This window comes from Gymnoscopelus braueri (assembly GCF_963280865.1).
Source record: "Gymnoscopelus braueri genome assembly, chromosome: 1".
NCBI classification, from domain to species: domain Eukaryota; kingdom Metazoa; phylum Chordata; class Actinopteri; order Myctophiformes; family Myctophidae; genus Gymnoscopelus; species Gymnoscopelus braueri.
The window spans coordinates 27035939-27055971 of NC_137603.1; the positions used below are offsets into that span (position 1 = coordinate 27035939).

The 20033-nt window shown below is 41.1% G+C and overlaps 1 protein-coding gene across 2 annotated transcripts in view; it reads left to right on the forward strand.

Moving 5' to 3' along the window:
• Positions 1 to 20033, forward strand: part of pde3b (phosphodiesterase 3B) — a 77010-nt gene that overhangs the window by 47926 nt on the left and 9051 nt on the right. The window contains exons 4-11 of one of the 2 annotated variants that reach the window (XM_080427154.1): positions 198 to 343; positions 2784 to 2887; positions 3306 to 3537; positions 6343 to 6440; positions 8390 to 8553; positions 10882 to 11016; positions 12562 to 12673; positions 18725 to 18838. In XM_080427154.1, coding sequence (XP_080283280.1) covers positions 198 to 343; positions 2784 to 2887; positions 3306 to 3537; positions 6343 to 6440; positions 8390 to 8553; positions 10882 to 11016; positions 12562 to 12673; positions 18725 to 18838 — 1105 coding nt within the window. The remainder of the gene's footprint in view (positions 1 to 197; positions 344 to 2783; positions 2888 to 3305; positions 3538 to 6342; positions 6441 to 8389; positions 8554 to 10881; positions 11017 to 12561; positions 12674 to 18724; positions 18839 to 20033) is intronic. The other variant, XM_080427155.1, reaches the window with a different exon arrangement.

Here is a 20033-nt window from a genome sequence, read left to right on the forward strand (position 1 = left end):
CAATGTTTACTAAATATATTAGTTTACTTTAAATGTTTATATATATATAGATTTAGGAACTTTAGTGGTATTTAATGTTATTCCTAGCAAAAATCAAGAGCAAATCCCTTGTGAAAACAATGTGTTGGTTGGAGGTCAATGTTCAGCAGCACAGCAGGATATCTTTTATTGATGACTTCCCCTGTCTGTCCCAGCAGGGTCTGAGCAGCAGGAACAGCCTCCCGACCCCTCAGCTGAGACGGGGCTCCACCTCCTCCCCACTTCCTCCTCTTGACTCCGCCTCATCGCGTTGGGAACGCAACAACGGCAAGAGACCGACCCACCCTGACCTCAACCTGATCAGGTATATTGACCCAGACATAGGGCCCTGAGAGTTCAATTGACACTTGATTGACAATTGATTTGGCAGTTTACATATCATTGCTGTCAGGCAGAAACCTTGTATCCTCAGATTTCAACCAAAAAAAATGTGGACAAATGAATTCCCTAGTTCGTCATACAGCGCGCCACATTTGAGCGTTTTGAGCTTCTAGATAGGCTATTTTTTGCTAGAAAAGCGGTTAAGTGTGTTTGTGGGTTTTATTAATATTTAACCAATGAAAAGTATTTACAAGCGTTTGTGACTTGTGACATTGGATCCACTTTAACACTGATTATCAAGGTTAAAAATAGCAGATCTACAAGCTCACAGCGCGTCACTTCCTTGCCGCGCTGCAAGCTTGTACATCTGCTATTTTCATTTTTTTTTAAATAATCTTGAAAGAACTACTGGTTTAGAAGGCATTTGCAGAATCGGGCCTCAGGTCTTAATGGGTTAAAATAAGAAGAATCCGCTCAACAGCACAACATGGCCTTCATCGGGTGATGATGAAGGCCATAATGTTTGGTCGAAACGTTGTACTGATATTGTCTTTATTAAAATATTGTAGGAGGCAATGCTGTTGTGTGGATTCCTTCTTATTTTAAATTGTTACTTGTGTGTCCAGCACCCGCGACCAACAGGATGTGTGCAAACCTTGACTTTTGAACCAGAAACTCATAGTGACATTGGAATGACCAACCCACAGCCATGCACAGACATAAATGATCATTTTCTTCACCCAGACATCCGCCTCATGTATGGACAGATGGGTGTCATCCAACCCCTCATACAGCACAATAGGAAATGGACTCACAGTTGGAACTCTGAACTGTAGAGTCTATATCTATCCACAGGGTGGCAGTAGCACTCCATCCATGGTGTCTGGCTTCCCTGGTTATGATATTCATGGCATTGATTTTTTTCTTTTTGTGCTTCGCCAGATGACTCATTTCATTGGATAGATTATTTAAGTCAGGCACGTGCAAAGAGGATAGGTTAATAACCTGCAACTTGCTTTTAATGTTTTACAAGGAGCTCTTTTTAAACTTAAACTTGTTTTAAACGCAGAGAAAACAAAGTACATGTTTTTTACCAGAACAAAATCGATTGATTTTACAAACCTCCAAATTTGCACTTTATCTGGTATACCTCTTGAAAGAGTCCAACATTACAAGTATCTGGGCATATGGATTGATGAGAAATTCCCCTTCAAATTTCATATTGGAAATCATTGCGGGCAAAACTATGTTTACTATACAGAAATAAATGTTGTTTCCCTTTATTTTGCAGGAAAAAAATCATACAGGCTGTCCTACTCTCAGTCCTAGATTATGGGGACCATTTATAGATACGCTGCTACCACCACCCTTAAGCCCCTAGATGCCATCTACCACTCTGCTCTCAGGTTCATCACAGGTTATCCATACAACACACATCATTGCACTTTATATACTACAGTTGGATGGCCCTCTCTCTCCATGAGACGAGACCATCATTGGTACATATATATTTATAAAGCACTTTTAAATAAATCACCAACATATATTTCATCACTGTTAAAAACCAAATACTTCCACCCATCAAACACGCTCTCAGGAATACATCCCATTATTAGTCCCCAAGGCCAACACCGAGCTAGGCAAATCAGCTTTCAGGTTTAGCGCTCCCTTCACTTGGAACGAATTACAACGCACTTTAAAAATGGATTCCATGGTCTCACTGGGTCAATTTAAAAACTTGCTAGCTAATCTTGTTGTTTTAGATTGTCACTGTTTTAATTAAGCTTTCTTTATTACTGTTTTATTCTGTTGTTTTCACATTTATAACTTGTTTATCCTGTTGTTTTTATTCATCATTATTATTTACACTGTTGTACTATGCTTGTAATCTCGGCATCATTGAAAATGAGGGCTCTGCCCTCAATGTATCCCCGAGAAAATAAATAAAGGTTGAATGAATGAATGAATGAAAAAAGGCTCCGTCTGCCATGTTGCCTGTTATTGCTGTGCGTGTGGGGGGCTTTACTTGTAGAATGCAATGTTATATCTTTTATAACACTCAACGGCACAGTAACTCACTTTTTATTACCTGTGCCAAAAATGTTAAGTGAGAGTTTCTTAGGAACAAATCAAGAATGGCAATAAAAATAAAGTGATGAATTCAAAGCTTTAGTGATGGTGAATAATATCGTCTCTGTCAGGTGGAAATCTCATATGTCCAAAACTGTTACTTTTCAGGATTCAAATTCTAAAATATCAAAAGTAGCAGATCGACAAGCTCGAAACGCGTCGCTTGTGGATCTGCTACTTTTGATACTTTTGCTGTAGTATGATCAAGTAGGATGTTAATTTACGAAAAAAACACAAAGTTAAAATATCAACGATTTTATGGTGAATAATAATGATGTGTATTTATGTTCCAGCTCAGGGTCTTTGTCCAATGGGCCCAACGCTAACCTGCTTACCATCCCTAAGCAGAGGTCTTCTTCAGTCACACTCACCTACCATGCAGGGCCCAGGAGAGCAGGTGAGACCCTCTGATGTCTGACATAGTGTCTACTAGGGCTGCAACTATTGATTATCTTACTAGCCATTACTCTGTCGATTAACTTTTTTGATTCATCGTGTAATTGAGAAGCGTGTTTAACCCATTTAGACAGGGAACGCACCTGTGTCATGAGCTTGTATATCTGCTATTTTTGAATAAATCTAAATTGACAGAGATGTTTCCGGATTGAATGGGTTTAAAAAATATATATATATTTATTACCAATAATTTGAGTAGTGTAATTACTAATTTATACTTTGTCCTACAAGTGTCCTGTTTTTGCTATTTAAAAAAATTGAATGGATCAATTAGTTTGTTTAACTGTGGCAGCCTTTATGGTGTCCTGCTTTATTTCTCTGTCGTTGACATTCCCACTCCCCTCTCTCTCCCTCTCCAGGCACCTCTCCGAGCCTCAGTCCGGTCAGCTCGCCCAGCAATAGCCCTCCAGCGGTGGGAACAGGATCTTCGTCCTCCCTGGTCACCCGCTCGCCTGTGGAGTTTCCGGACACGGCTGACTTCCTGACCAAGCCGAGCCTCAACCTCAACCTGCACAAGCCCCTGGGCTACACCCTCAGCTCGCCTGACTTCCAACAAGCCTTCCGCAGCCCCTCCGTCCATCTCTGTACCAGGTGCATATACACACTGCAAAATGCTGACCCCTTGACGGGTCAATTTTTTACACTTTCAGAGTGAAATTAACGATCAGGGTTTTGCACGGTAGTAACTATTTGCAAATATGTATCCTTCACCGATATTCTACAATAACCACTGTGGAGATGATGACATTTTGTCTTGAAACACTGTGTAATAATCGTTTTGAAGTCCCACAAACAACGTATTTATTGTTACATAAGTACATAAAAGCAAAGTTCTTTGACACTAATGCTGCGTTTACACGGGCAGATAACAAAGATACAAAAATACACCGCATATTTGTCGCTCTGTCGCTTTGTATCTGTGTTGCTCAACACGGTCGTTGACGTCATCAAGCGCGCTGTGTCATCGGATCTTTGTATCAAGTGGTGGAAAGTAAACTAAGTACATTTACTCAAGTACTGTACTTAAGTACAATTTTAAGGTATTCTTACTTCTACTCCACTACATCTCAGAGGCCAATATTGTACTTTTACTCCACTACAATTATTTGAAAACTTTAGTTACTAGCTACTTTGCAGATATAAATTATTACATTATAAAACATACATTAACCACTTCAGGCTACAGGCTTTATACCTAGGCTATTTGAAAATAGCCGATCTAAAATCTCACAATGCGTCGCATCGTGTTGTGAGCTTGTAGATCTGCTATTTTCAAACATTTTAGTACTTTTACTTTTGGTACTTTAAGTACATTTTGATACCAGTACTTTTGTACTTTTACCCAAGTCAATTTTAAATTCCCGGACTTTTACTTGTAACGGAGTACTTCTACATAGCAGTATTGATACTTTAACTTGAGTAAAACATTTGAGTACTTTTTCCACCACTGGTCATCGGAGCTACAGTTGTAGTTTATTTTTGTATCTGGAAGTTGAACCCAGCTCAACTTCAATGTGTAGCTTTGTATCGTTTGTAGCAGCTACCAACGTCGGATGTTGCTTTTTGTCTTCATTTTGCTGGCTCCCATTGAAAATGAATGGTAGCATGTATCTTTGTATCTGCCCGTGTGAACGCAGCATAAAGGTCATTACACACCGGCGATTATGCGAATATACGCAAAATTCGGGCTCGTTCCGAATAATTAAAAGACGCTTTTTCGCTTCGCTTTTTCGCTTTTTCGCTCCGTGGAAGCTTGCATTGACTTTATAAGGTTTTAAAAAAAACCGTATTATTCGCATGAAAAATTCGCCCCCGGTGTGTAAGGACGACTTCACCGATTTTCAACCTATCTTCATATAATTGGTCCTCACTAATACTCATGATAAAATGGTACAATTTTTTTCTACTTGGTCTGTGTCTCATAGGAGGGCTGTGGACAGTCCAGAAACCCGTCTACCAGTGACATCATCGTTAGGCATGATTTTTTTTTCCAACAAGATTTCAAATTTTTTATTTCGATTTTTATTAACACGAGAACAATGGCTTCTTTTATTGCATTGCAACTTTCCAGGAATAGAAAGCCTGCAGTTTCTATTAGCTTGGATTCCCCATTGATGATGTCACTGGTAGACGGGACTCTCAACTGTCCACAGCCCTCCTCTGAGACACAGACCGAGTAGAAAAAAATTGTACCATTTTATCATGAGTATTAGTGAGGACCAATTATATGAAGATAGGTTGAAAATCGGTTAAGTCGTCCTTTAACACTTGATTTGTTTGGAGTGCTTACTTACATAGATGTTTATCATGCTCTGTTCTGTTAAAAGGTGCAGTCCCTAGGTATGCTAAAGCGCTAAAATAATCCTCCCCCATCCTGATGAAAACACCAGGTGAAAATACAAATAAAATGTCCAAAAATTGAAGTAGAAATTGTCAAAAGGAGCAAAAAATAGCAGACCATTGACACGGTGTGAGCTTGTAGACCGGTTATTTTTAGCTATTTAAAAAAAAATCTGATTTTAAGTGATTTAAAGGCCCCTGTTTGGGGTGTTTGAAATAATATGTCACCCTCCTTCTGGAGCATGTGTTCCTGACGGTGAGTGGATGTTTGTCTTCTGGAGTGTGTGCAGTGGTGGAAAGTAACTAAGTACATGTACTCAAGTACTGCACTTAAGTGCAATTTTGAGGTATTTTTACTTTACCGAAGTATTTCCAATGTTCAATACTTTTACTCCTACCCCACTACATCTCAGAGGAAAATATAGAATTTTTAGTCCACTACAATTATTTGAAAACTTTAGCTACTATGTAGATTTTGATTATTATTACAAAACATGCATTAACCACTTAAAGGGGTACTTCACTCTCGGGCCGGGGACACATTTAAAAAAAATATTAAAAATAAATGAAAAAAGTTATGGAAAATTCATGGCCCCCTCACGACACACAGTGTCCTACTAATGTGTGAGGGGGCCATGAATTTTCCATAACTTTTTTCATTTATTTTTAATATTTTTTTTAAATGTGTCCCCGGCCCGAGAGTGAAGTACCCCTTTAAGCCTTATATTCAGCTATTTGAAAATAGCCGATCTACAAGCTCATAACACGTCGCGATGCGACGCGTTGTGAGCTTGTAGATCTGCTCTTTTCAAAAGATTTTGTGAAGAACTTGTGAAATGGGACATTCTGCATAATGAGTACTTTTACTTTGGGTACGAATTCCGGACTTTTTTTTACTTGTAACTGAGTATTTCGATACTGTGGTATTGATACTTTTACTTAAGTAAAACATGTCGGTACTTTTTCCACCACTGAGCGTGTGTTACTGACAGTGAGTGGATGTTTGTCTTCAGATGTACTCAAGTGTCCGTGTGTGTGTGTGTGTGTCCACTGCAGCTGTGGTCGCCAGACGCTGATGAAGGGAGGAGGTTCCCCAGCAGACGTGGGAGAGGCTCACCAGCTCCACACCACTGCGGTTCAGCGCAGACGCTCAGGTGACACATTAAACCACTGAAACCATAGATATAGAAACCTAGATACCTCATTGGCCGCTGTAGTTCATTGGATCGGAAAAGACGCGCTGTGATTGGCCAGTAGTCAGGAAGCGTGGCCCCTCTAATATGGCGTCCGCGATACAGACGCCCCAGAGTCGGAGGAGGCGTCTACCTTTTTATATACAGTATCTATGACTGAAACACCCCATATGGTTGAGCCGCAGGGTTCTATACCAGTGGTTCTCAACCTTTTCAGCCCGTGACCCCCCAAAATCATCATATTTGAATTGATAAGCACTTGGAATGTAGGAGTTCAGTTGAGGCATTCGATTTAGTTTGACTCGGTTCCACAGATAAATATTGTGAAAATAGCCGATCTACAAGCTCACAGCGCCTTGCGTTGCGAGGCGTTGTGAGCTTGTAGATCGGCTATTTTCACAATGTTTGCCACTTTCTTATATTATTTGACAATTTGACCAATATTTGACCAGTTTTTATAGTATAGTTTGTTGATGCCCTTTGATGCAGTAATGGTCTTTTTCTTTTCGAGGTATTAAAAAAGGTCTTAAAAGTCCTTAAATTCAATGAATGAATTACATTCAAAAAGTCATCTGGGGACCCCCCAACATCATATGGGGACCCCCCTGGGGGGTCCCGACCCACAGGTTGAGAACCACTGCTCTAAACTACTGTCTTTTCTGTTTTCTGTTATTGTGGGGAAAGCTTTCGCTGAAAATAGCCGATCGACAAGCTCACAGCTTGTTGTCGATCGTCTATTTTCAGCAAAAGCTTTCACCACAATGCGGATGCTGGGGTTTAAAGGGCAAGACCACTTTGGTTGAGGTTTCGGTTGTGTCGTTACCTTGCCATGATGTAACTCCAAAGGTGGACAAGAAATCAAAAACTATTGCTCCATTGATTAGAATTATTCATGTTTTGAATTCATAATTCAAAATATGCTCCTCATTGACTTACATTGTACGGTAAAACAGTTCTCAAAGTCACTCTTTTAGCACGTAAACGGATGCAAACAAAGTTGATTCAGACAATATAGAACATCACCAAACCCAGCACTGTTTGTTTTTTTAATAAGAATTTTAACTTCCTGTTGATTTTGCTGTAGGACTCCTTATTTTTATTTTTGTTTACTTGGTCAAAGCTTGTTATGGGATTGTGCTACCGTTTAAAACAATAGATACATTGCACTGTAATAAAATGTATTGGTAGCTGAACTGTGTGAAACACTATACTGGAGCTGGCAGGATCTAGTGAATAGTTAGTGAATAGTTAGTTCATAGACTCGTGCTGTTACGGTTTGGTCTTTCTATTTGTGCTCCTGAAGGCATCCTTCCTTTTCCTGCCATGTTGTTTCTAGACATTGAGCAGGAAAGCATTCCGTTATTGGTCCACTCACCTAACCATGAGGCCAAGGCTGCCATCTGGTGGAGAACGTACACACCACACATGCACAGTGCCAATAGTGATCTGCAGTTGTGGAATAACATAGCACAATTGTCACTAACTTCCAACAAATCTCCACATTTCTCATTCATTCACCTAATATTCAGTCCTGTGCTTCAAGGAAAAGCTTTGTCAAATGCTTGGGAGTGGGTAAATAAGTCAAATCAATAATTGCACGAACAAAGTGTGTATTTTAATGAGGGATGCATGCAGCTGTCTATTGCAACTTCAGATTGGGTTAATTGATTAGTAGAATGAGCTGATAGGATGTGTGAGTGTATATGTGCATGGGCACTTGCACGTGAGCTCTCTGCTTGCAAGCTTTAATGTGTGTGTGTGTGTGTGTGTGTGTGTGTGTGTGTGTGTGTGTGTGTGTGTGTGTGTGTGTGTGTGTGTGTGTGTGTGTGTGTGTGTGTGTGTGTGTGTGTGTGTGTGTGTGTGTGTGTGTGTGCGCGCGTGCATGTGCGTGTGTGTGTGTGCGCCTGAAGCAGGTGAAGGGTCAGAGTTCATGGGTGAGCCTCTGATCAGGGAGGAGAGTGTGGAGGTGGACACGTCGTCAGGGGACAAGAGGACAGATGTGGCAGGGGGCCAGAGAGAGGCAGACGAGGAAGAGCAGAGTCCCGGCATGGAGAAGAAGACTCAGGAATCAAAGGTACTGTATGCCTCATCCACACACCAGACACCAAGGATTTGGCTATTTTCAGCGATTTTCGCAATGATGTCACAACTGAGCGTTATTTTTTTTTATCTTTGAATATATATATTTTTAAAGAGAACATTTGTAACTCAAATCTTTGCTTCTGGGGGGTCCCTGGAACTAAACATTTTGAGATGGGGGTCCAAATACATGTAATTTTTGGGGGTCCTTGACATGAAAACGTTTTCAGATTTAGAAGGCATTTGTAGAATCGGCCTCAGGTCTTAATGGGTTAAATGGTAAAGGGACTGCACTTACATACTGTAGCGCCTTTCTAGTCTTTACACGTTACAACCCTTCAAAGCAATTTACAATGTATTTCACATTCACACACCGAGGGCGAGGGAAACCATGCAAGGCACCAACCTGCTCATTGGGGGCAGTTACTGTAGGGGTTTAGTGTCTTGCTCAAGGACACGCAGCCGGGGATCGAACTTGGAACCTTCAGATACCAAGACAGCCGCTCTACATCCTGAGCCGCTGCCGCCCCCCTTAAGAACCATGGGGCCCCTTGACTCACACAATTGCAACTCTGTCAACTAATTTAGACTTTGGCGCGCCACCCTTTTGCTCGACAAAATGTACACATTTTCAACAGGACTTTTTTTTTGTCTGGCAACACAAATGAGTTTGTGATGTCACCGCCTTATCCTTGGTATCTTTATGCTAGCATACAGTCAACAGAATGCAGCAGACGGACACAACAGATACCTTCATTTGTCATTTGTATATTTTGCTACAACAACTAAATTTTTCTTGACAGCACAAAGATTGTCTGTCCAATATATTGTGTGTGAGTGAGAGAGCGAGTGTGTCCAGCTGTTCTTTCACTTCCCTGGTCTTTGGTTGTTCAAGTCAGATATTATTTATTAGATCTCTCGTCCCCCCGTCCCCCGTCCCATAGTTGGCGTACAGCTGGTTTGAGCTGTGCGCTTGTTTTTTCTCAGTGGTCCCAGTCCCACTGCTATTGTCAAAATGTCCCCGCTGAGCTGTCAAGACGGCTGCTGTGAATTCAGCCGAGGATTGTTTGGTACAGTACACCAGCTGGAAGTTTCATTAGGAAGGCCTTCATGCACATCGCTGTTTGAGTCTGTCAAAAACCATGGGCGTGAAACACTAGATATTTAAAATGATATACGTTCTGATTTATGTTAACCACTTGAACCCCAGCATGCCTGTTCTGGGGAAAACCTTTGCAGAAAATAGCAGATCGAAAAGCTCACAGTGAGCTTGTCGATCTGCTACTTTCAGCGAAGGTATTTAATGTAGAGTAAAAACTGAAAAGTCACACTAATACAGAACCCTGTGGAACTCCGCTTATCAACATATGGGGTTTAAGTGGTTAAGCTCAATTTATACTCTACCACACGCCTGTAAGAGAAGTTATTTTCAGCAAGTCAACGTTTCTGTATCTTAGTGATCATATGCCATTCAGAATCATCTTAATGGCATGTGTATCATACTGTATATTTATTATATTGTTGCTGTTTTGGATGTCCAAAACCGTTACTTTTCAGGAAATCTAAAAAGAACCAATGGATCCAATAATATTATTTAGTCACAAGCTCTTGTTAATAGGTGTCATTGTCATTGGTTCAATATTTATAAAACCCACAGACACACTTAACCACTCTCACTTTTACTTTACAAATGTTTTGGAAAATTGGAAAAAGTATTGCAGATCTAACCATCATGTTCTACCCTTTATTCGAACCCGGGTCCTGCACAAGTGCTGAAATTTGAGCCTGCCTGATTGCTCAGGGGAGAAATGACCTTCGGGCAGTACTTGTCAACCAATCGTGTGAAAACAGACACTGGATCTAAATGTCTAAATAGAAGGGCAGCGAGACAAAATACAACCACCCCAATTGTATAAGTTATATTGTATTTACATACGCCACCATACAAATTGGACAAAATAACGTTGTAATCACGCACAAAAAAGTGACATAGTACAGCTTTAACTCATTCAGTGCCTGACTTATTTCTGGCAGTTTGGCTCTGAGTGCCAGAGCCAAAATTCATTGTAAAAAAAAAGTGCTTAGGAGCCGAGATACAGCCTTTTTCAGTAAGAAGTTAAACAAGAAGTGAATGGAGCAGAACATTTTCAAATCATCATATCTTGGGTTCTGAACATTTTTTTCCAAAAAAATAATAAAAAATTAATGATTCTTTTTTTGGGGCGTCTTAGACGTCCAGTGGCACAGGGCTTATGGTACAACGGACGTCTTAGACGTTCAGTGGCACTGAATGAGTTAATATGAATGAATGTATGTTTTGCAGGGTGAACTGCAGTTCAGACTGGATCCCCTGCTGGAGGACCATGAAGCTCTGATGGAGAAGATAAACAGCTGGAACTTCCAAATCTTTGACCTGATGGACCGAACAGGAGGGAAGACGGGAAGGATACTCAGCTATGTCAGTACTAGAACCATCAATGTGTTGCTTTTATGTGTTCATTCATGTCTGGTTAGGTGCGGAAATGGTTCCGTTTAGTTCAGTGGTTCTCAAAGTGGAACCACTGAACTAAACTGAACCCCAGGGGTCCTTGAAGGGGTTCCAGGGGGTCCCCAGCAAAATGTGTTTAATACAGCATTACAATTATTTGAACCACTTTATCCGTTTGTATGTTGGATATTCAAAAACGGCAGATCCACAAGCTTGTACAGCTGCAATTTTTTTAAATATTTTTGAGTGTTTGAAATATTATGAATAATTTGGAATATTTCTACAAAAGAATTCTCTTTTGGGGGTCCCTGACACAAAACGTTTTCAATTGGGTGTCCGCGGCTAAATATATATCAATTTGGTGGTCCTTGACGAGAAAAGGTTTGAGAACCTACTGGTTTAGTTGATATCTTCGTCATTCATGAGAATATTGCTTACGCTGTATATCACCACTTTCAACCTGCCGTCCCTATTTTGTCTCAACATTTTCATAACCTTTTAAAAAATAATTTTAAAAAATGCAGATCTACAAGCAGATAGATCTGCCATTTTTGTGTGACACCATCATACAAAGAAGTATTGATCGATTTAATACTTTAATGACAAGGTTGTTAACAGTACAGTTAGTACAGTCAAAGCTTATGCTAAAGGGATGACACAAAAAGGCTCAGGGGGTTTGTTTCCATTGTGGTCCATTGTACTAAATTCATCAATAATAAATACATATATATATAATACATACAATACAAATACGATACAGTAAATGTTAGAATAAAACTCGGTAGCATCATACGGTACAGTATATTTACAGTCAAAGGAGGGGTGGGGCAGAGGATTCTACTATCAAGGTGTTCAAGGAGTTAAACTATGCTCAATTGTATTTTAAGGTCAGCCATTCTTTTAGGTTAGTTATGAGTTTGGGTCGGGAGTCGAGATTTTGGTAGGTCATTCCAAATTTTGGTGGCAGCACAGTAGAATGCATCTTTCCCCATGTTTGAGACACATTTTGGGGTGAACGTGGGTTGAGGTCAGATGAGCGCCTTCTGGTGTTATGCCCTACATTATGTGCATCACTCACCCTAGAGAAGTAGTTTGACAGGTATCTTGGCACTGATCTGGCACTCTGTCTTCTACCTTGAGCCAACCCAGACTAGCAAAGTGTGCTGGGAGAAGGTGAGTCCTGGGGGAGAGACCTAGTAAATAGTCTTATATAAAAATGTGTTTGTTTTGAGAGGACTGTAGTTTTCATTTAGTGACATTGAGGTGTTAGTGAACCATGAGGTGCACGCATAGTCGAAATGACATTGAATGAGAGGAGATCCTGCCCAAAAATCTTGTTCTTTGGTTGACTTTCATAATCACCTTTTGATGCCATTTTTTCACCGGAAAAGAGGGCTTAATGGTTAAACCTGGATATATCTTATTTTTGCCGGGTTTTGTCAACAATAGCACATAATGGATGTCTTGTGTTCTGGCGTGTGTTAATAATATTTTTATTTGATTGTATTTTCCCAGGTGACATACACGCTGTTCCAGGATACGTGTCTGTTTGAAATCTTTAAAATCCCTGTGAGGGAGTTCATGTCCTACTTCTGCGCTTTGGAAAATGGCTACAGGGACATTCCTTGTAAGTACCACAGAGATGTTTAAGCTACATAGTTCATCCACTGCTGAATTAAAAACATGTTTTTTAAGGGGTCCCAACGTCGCGAGAGAAGAGCGTTATGTCATTGAAATCAAATCACTGGCACAAAGATATGTCGTTCTAATAACGTTTGACCTTTGTTGAATTGCCTGCCAACTACCAGTAAAACAAAGAAGAGGAATTTAATAACTTGCATGTCGCTGCATTCGTTTATTTTTGTGGAGAGGAACAGGTGACGAGGTCCAAGGTTTGGCTTCACTTTTCAAAACCCAAGCAAAAAAGATGAAGCATTTAATTTTAGACGGTGGTCAGCTCAAGGTCTCTCCAGCATGCAAGACCACAGCTCCGCCTCCAGCCCCTGTACACACCCTGGATGCGATGGAGCGGACGAGTGTCGCAGGGCCATCACAAAGTTTGTGGTGAAGGGGTTGCATCCCTTTTCAACTGATGAATTACTGTGATTTACGGCAGGGGTCTTCAATGTTTTTTCAGGCCAAGGACCCCATAGCTGAAAGAGACATGAAGCAGGGACCCCCCCCCCCACTACAATCGTTTACAATTGTATTGCAGATTAAACTTTTTCATAGATTTTATAGATAGCTTCATTGACTTTCATCAGTGTTGTGTAAATGTATGTTTTTAGTTCATTTCAGACATTTAACTACTTAAACCTTCAATACACCAAACCTCTTTGCCGAAAATAGCCGATCTACAAGCTATTGTAGATCAGCTAAGCTCAAGTTGTGAGCTTGTAGATCTGCTATTTTCGGCTAATGTTCCCCTCAGAATAGGGATGCTAGGGTTCAAGTGGTTAATGTAAAAAAATCCCATCACACAAAGCTTTGGCCGACGCCCTATAGTAGCTCTGAGGACCACCTAGGGGTCCCGGACCCCCTGTCGAAGACCCCTGATTTAGGGAGATGACCAAGGCCCTCAACCTATGTTACTTACACCCCTCCCTAGGGGGGAGGGGTATAAGTCATCACAGAGCTAGCAAATGTGGTCATGGTAGCCATTACAAGTGATGGATGGACTGGCTTAGTGCAGGAGCGCTACATCACAGTGCACCGCACATTACAGCAGCCATGGCAAACGTCACCAAAAGCTCTGTCTACCGGCCACAAACGGGTGAAATGGTGGTCAGTTGAGATTGGAGAGGTGTTGGAGGAGTTCGCTGTCGCTTCGGAAAAGCTGGACATCCTCAAACTTGCCAGTGCAGAAAGTGTACAGCAGCATTGCCACAGTGGCCCCAATGGGCAGCGAAAATAAGAGTGGTCACCTTGTGGATGAAACGATCTACAATGGACATGACTGTGCTGAGAGAGAAACGGCAGCTCTTCAAACTTCCTCAGCACTAGCCTGGTTCCAGACAAATCTGCCATTGCAAAAAATGTTTTTTTTTGTTGTTGTGAGGGACCAATCAGGGCCCAGTATGCAAATATGGGGCGGGTTTATCACCAGAGCCCTTTTTTGGATTTGCCCCTCAGAAGCACAGGTTCCACACAGAGATTCCAGACTAATATATCTACACAATGATATTAGTCTGGCCATGCCAGGCTACCTCAGCACACCATGCTACTGGATGTCAAAACCAGGTGGAACTCTCTCTTCTTTGATGGTTAAGAGATTCATCCAACAGCATCCTCGTTCTCCAACCTGCAGCATTACACCCATGGCTAAGAAGGCCGATGGAGAGAGACAAACTGGATAGGATCACAGAAGAGGATCATAGAAGAGGACTTCACCAGAGCAGAGGAGTTCATCATGGTGATGAAAGTCCTGTACACCTGTACACTGTGTGTACTGTGTGTCACAGTTCTGGATATAGAGACACTATGTTTGTGTGTCCGGTATTCAACAGAAAGGTTTGTGCTGACCTCTCTGAACACGCTACTAGGACAGCGTCTAGTAGGACTTCCTGGAACAGGTGACTGTTCCAGGAAAAGCTTGACCGTGTCCTGTGATGGTGGGACAAGCGAGACACAAACTGCCTCTGCTAGATGAGCTCTCTTAACCCATTAAAACCCGGAAAGCATCCGTGCCATTTTAGATTTCAGCTCCATATATATAGCAACATACGAATTTTAGAAGAATTGTCTCCGCCAGGCCGAAAGGCATGGCGAGAGAGTATGTTTTACACCCCGTCCGTCCGTCCGTGTGTCCTTGTGTCCGTGTGTCCTTGTGTCCGTCCGTCTGTGACCAGCTAATCTCTGGCACCGTTGTCTTGATCGCAGCGAAACTGTGCACACACATTCCCTGGATGCCAATTCAGAACCTTTGCCCCAAATTCTTCTCATGGGCCTTTTATAGCGCCACCAGGAGGCCGATTTGTGCAAAACACATTTTTTGACAGTACTCCTACAGATTTTGTCCAAAAGTCACGCAAATCGGTACACAGTATCTCTATAGTCATTAAACAAAACTGGTCTTTCAGATTTCTCATATTCCATCCTGATTGGCTAAAAATGTCTTTTAGCCAATCAGGCTAAAGTTTGCAGGAGTGCTCCGTTTTGAACAAAATGCCTCAAATAATGAACACAGCATGCAATTTCCGTGAAATGTTGCACGCACAGTCCCATTAGGCCGAGGAAGAACTACCATTTGAATTTTGTCAAATCAGCCTCATGGTGGCGCTATAATAGGCCGATTCGTGTTTTTACCTATAACTGCACCGATCCCTGTAAAACTTTGTATGCACACTCCCTAGAGGTCAAGGAAAAACCTTTGCCCTGCATTTTTCACATCTGCCTTTTATAGCGCCACCAGGAGGCCGACTTATGTAAAACACATTATTTTATACTACTCATTCCAATTTTATCCAAATTTCACGCAAATCGGTACACATGATCTCTATAGTCATGTGATCACGACGGATGTGTTTGATTTTTCATATTCCATACCGATTGGCTAAGATTGACATCTAAAGTTTGCATTATTGGCTTGTTTTGAACAACATTCCGCAAATCATGAACGCAGCGTCCAATTGCGCTCAAACTTTGCACGCACATTCACACTATGTTGAGGAACAAATGCCACCCTTTTAACATTGGCCTGTTATAGCGCCACCAACAGGTCTAATTTAGCGAAACAAATGTTTTTAACAAAATGTCTCAAATCATGAATGCAGTCAGTGTCCGATTGTCGTGCAAGGCCTAAGAAGAAATGGCACCCTTTTCACGTTGGCCTATTATAGCGCCACCAGGAGGCCACAATAGCCTACCTGACCTGGCGGAGACCTGTGCTCCGAGGAGCACTTTTTCTAGTTTTGTGTTAATTTTTAACAGAAATCTTCTCTTCCTGTGGGGGTCCCTGGCACAAAACATTTTCAGACGGGGGTTCCGCGGCCAAATACATATCAATTTAGGGGTCCTTGGCATGGAAAAGTTTGAGAACCACTGATCTAGGAGGCATTTGTAGAATCGGCCTCAGGTCTTAACCCATTAAGACCGGGAAAGCATCTCTGTCATTTTAGATTTCTTTTACTATTCAAAAATAGCAGATATACAAGCTCATAGCGCAGCACAGAGTGCCGCGCTATGAGCTTGTAGATCTGCAAAAATTGTTTTAATCATGAACATTTTTGCAATTTGGCCGATTCTACAAATGTCGTCCAAATCCTAACAGTTTTTATACATGATATGTATTTATCTGCGGACCCTCATCTCAGTATATTTTGTTCCAGGGACCCCCAGAAGCAAAGATTTGAGTTTTGAAATTTACAAATGTTCAAGATTTTTCAAAAATAGCAGATGTACAAGTTCTATGAGCTTGTATATGTGCTATTTTTGAATAGCCGAAGTATACAATAATGGTTTAAGTGGTTACACAGATGCGTTGCCGGTTTTAATGGGTTAACAGATACCTCGGTGTTCAGGCCCCCCCCCACCATCAGCATGGAGCCATCCAGGATCTTGCGTCACAAGGCAGACATTTTCTACTGGAAAAACAACTAGAGCTGTTTTTGATTTGTAAAGCATATTTATTTTCGGAAGTAATTTGTTGGACATTAATTGCTGCTGCTATATTTTTTGCTATGTTCATCGTTATGATATGTTGAAAGGGACCTGTATATTTCTTTTCAAATAAATGCCCGGTAGCAGGTTAGCAGCAGTATTTCTTTTAAGGCGTTCAGTTCAGAAATAAAGCGATCATATATATATATATATATATATATATATATATATATATATATATATATATATATATATATATATATATATATATATATATATATATATATATATATATATATATATATACACACACACACACACACATACACACACACACACACACACACACACACACACACACACACACACACACACACAGTGTGGTATATACGTTATGTTGAAGGGGCCCTCTACAGTATTTTCAAATAAATGCCCAGCAGGTGGCAAAGACATAAATAAAAGCAATACCAGTTCTTTAAAGGATTTATTGTTGTCTTGTCGTTCCTTTTACTTTTCTACCATACAATACAGGGGTTGATACTAACGGTTGCCCGACTGCCCGTGGCAAGTAGGGCAAGTGGAGTTTGCTTTCAGGTTGTCCGACGGGCAAGTGCATTCCGTCTTCTTAAAATATTATAGGCTATTTATGAAGAGCAATGATACCTTTTTAATTTTTATTTGTGCAAGTAGAACATGACCTGTACTTGCCCGACGGGCAAGTGCCTCTGAGACCTTAGTGTCAACCCCTGCAATAGGAAAGGATCAATTGTGGGATTGATAAGCAGGATCGATAAGGGGATGGAAATCGATAAAGATGAACGATCCCCAAGATCCCTAGACTCATATCTCCATACTGTATATTGACCAGCCCTACCGTGAATCAATGTTCAACACTCTGTGGTTTTCCACTCTGAATTCTAGTGTCTTCTCAGCTGTGAAATCTACCAAACTGTCCACAGTAACAATGTTGTCCATGTTTCACATGGTTATTTACTGACATGATGGTGAACAGATAAGGGACAACTTCAGATATTTACATACCTGAAGTATCTGTTTTTTTAAATATCTATATTTAATTATATGGAAATGAGCTTCTGAAAAGGCAGGTAGAACTGCAGAATAATGATATCACCAGTGGAAGACATCGCTAGATACTGCGTTGACTGTATATTTTGAATATATGACTGAATAATATATGACTGAATATTAGAAGATTGTAAATCGTCTTTTAAATAGAACCAGCTGTATTTGCAATGCACTGGAAGCTCTTCTACTTATAACAGAGAAATGTATGTATATTATAATGATGATATAAGTTTCTTTGACTTTGTTTATGGATCTTGAGGTGAGTTTATCAGGGTAAACTTCTTCAACTCCTGACATCACAAAACCGTTAAACTGTATGATTATTGAATATTGGGGGCAGAGCAGATTTGATTTCCAATATTTATATGATATTAACAACATTTCTTTTTATCAGAAAATTATAACATAGGTACTTCAGTTATCACATTGTTTGAATTTCCAGCATTTAAAATGATCTTTATCCTTCCTCGATGCCCTGTATTTAAACAGGGAGGTCACTCTGGTAAACTGCCATGTAATAGGCTCTGTGCCTATTATCTATCTACAGAGATATTATCTATCTCTGTTTTTATGTGTCTTGTTATTATTGGACCATGTGTCTGCTAAATAAAGTTGATTGATTGATTGTGCATGTAATAGGCTCTGTGTAGTTAAAATTTCCAGAAGGTGGAACCGGAAACACATATGAAGGTGTCATGTGTTTCCAGTTCCAATCTGATGCTGAGCCCATCAAATGAAGCTATGAGAAACTGACCTGGAACAGGAAACGGGAATGCCACCTTCTGGAAAAGTCATGCACGGGAACGATACGGCTTTAGCTTGTGCTTATTGGTCAGCTGCCATATAACCACAAGGAAAGACATGACAGCTGATCAATCAGCACAAGATTATCACACTCTCCTTACCCATGGCAAATATAGGCTGGGTGTGTGATCACATTTAGTACATAATGTAAAGTCTAACAATTTAAAATGTTGTATTTATAAAATGGCAGATCATAACCGGGTCCATGCTACTGATGTGCTCCATGCTGTCTGGTACCTGACCACTCGGCCGATCCCTGGGTTCCAGCAGATCCACAATGAACATGTGACAGGAAGTGACACAGGTAATCTGAACTCAGATACATGTATACTAATTTATAAATATCCACCCTTTTCTTCGCTTCAGGAGAGATCAAGAGACCCGCGTCTGCTCCGTGCTGATCGTCGGCATTGACTCGCAGCGCTTTAGAACGCGCCACCAGCTCTGGGAGCCGTTCCCGAGCCTCACCCACTAGGATGGTGGTTGAGAGAGTTTCTGATTGATTGGAATACTTGCAAAAAGTACAGAGGTACAGTTATACAATAGTGCTTAAAGGATAAAGCCCTGAGCACTACGTGTTTCCATTGTGGTCCATTGTGGAGTTTTGGCATTGGGCATCACCACACCCTGCATTATCTTTGCCAGGAGCATGGTGCTCCCTGGCACATGCTCTGAGGGCTTCATCAGGTACGTGTTTCGACACACCATCCCGATGGGGAACATCCACAGGGGGTCATGGCAGGGAAGTTGAACCGGCACACATTCCAAGGTGCAGGCGGTAGGTGATGGAGGGAAGGGTCTCTCTCTCCCTGCATCAGGCATGTGATGCTGCACGCATGCTCAACCACCTGCAGTCCTCTGAATTGGTCTCCCTCTCCACGGCCGCTAGCATTTCCTCCTGGCTGGCTTTGGGAACACGTCCTTCCATGTTGAGCCATTCAGGCTGAGTTGGACTCAACAAACCTGCCATCAATGATCAACTTGGTTGTGGGCACAGAAGCAGAGTAACACGTAGGAGCCAGCTGAAGTGGGTCCTTCTTCTTAAAAGGAAACCTGGCGAGAATTCCTGCCATCATGGCTCACATGCGTTTGCTAATGTTCAAGAAAGATACAGATATTTGTGGTTTTGTTCTGGATAACTGCTGCTGGTCCTCAGTGATACACACGCCAAGTTTTGAAGTGCTCGAGTTATGTGCGGGAAGGATACACACACACACAGATTTTGTGCTTTTACGTATAGATATACAATGTACATGTCAACTGATTCTCTGGGCTAATGACATTGTAGATCACAGGTTGAAATCCTGTGTCAGTCGTTTATTGTTAATCATACAGTATAGTAGAATAACCATGAAATGATGGCTAGGATAGAAACAGTAGTTTGGCTCAAGAAATCTTGAATATATTGTGAATCCATCCTTTGATGTAGAATTCATCTTTTAGCTTTTCGAAATTCCTACAGTTACATGTGTAGCACAGATGGTTTGGATTAAAATGCC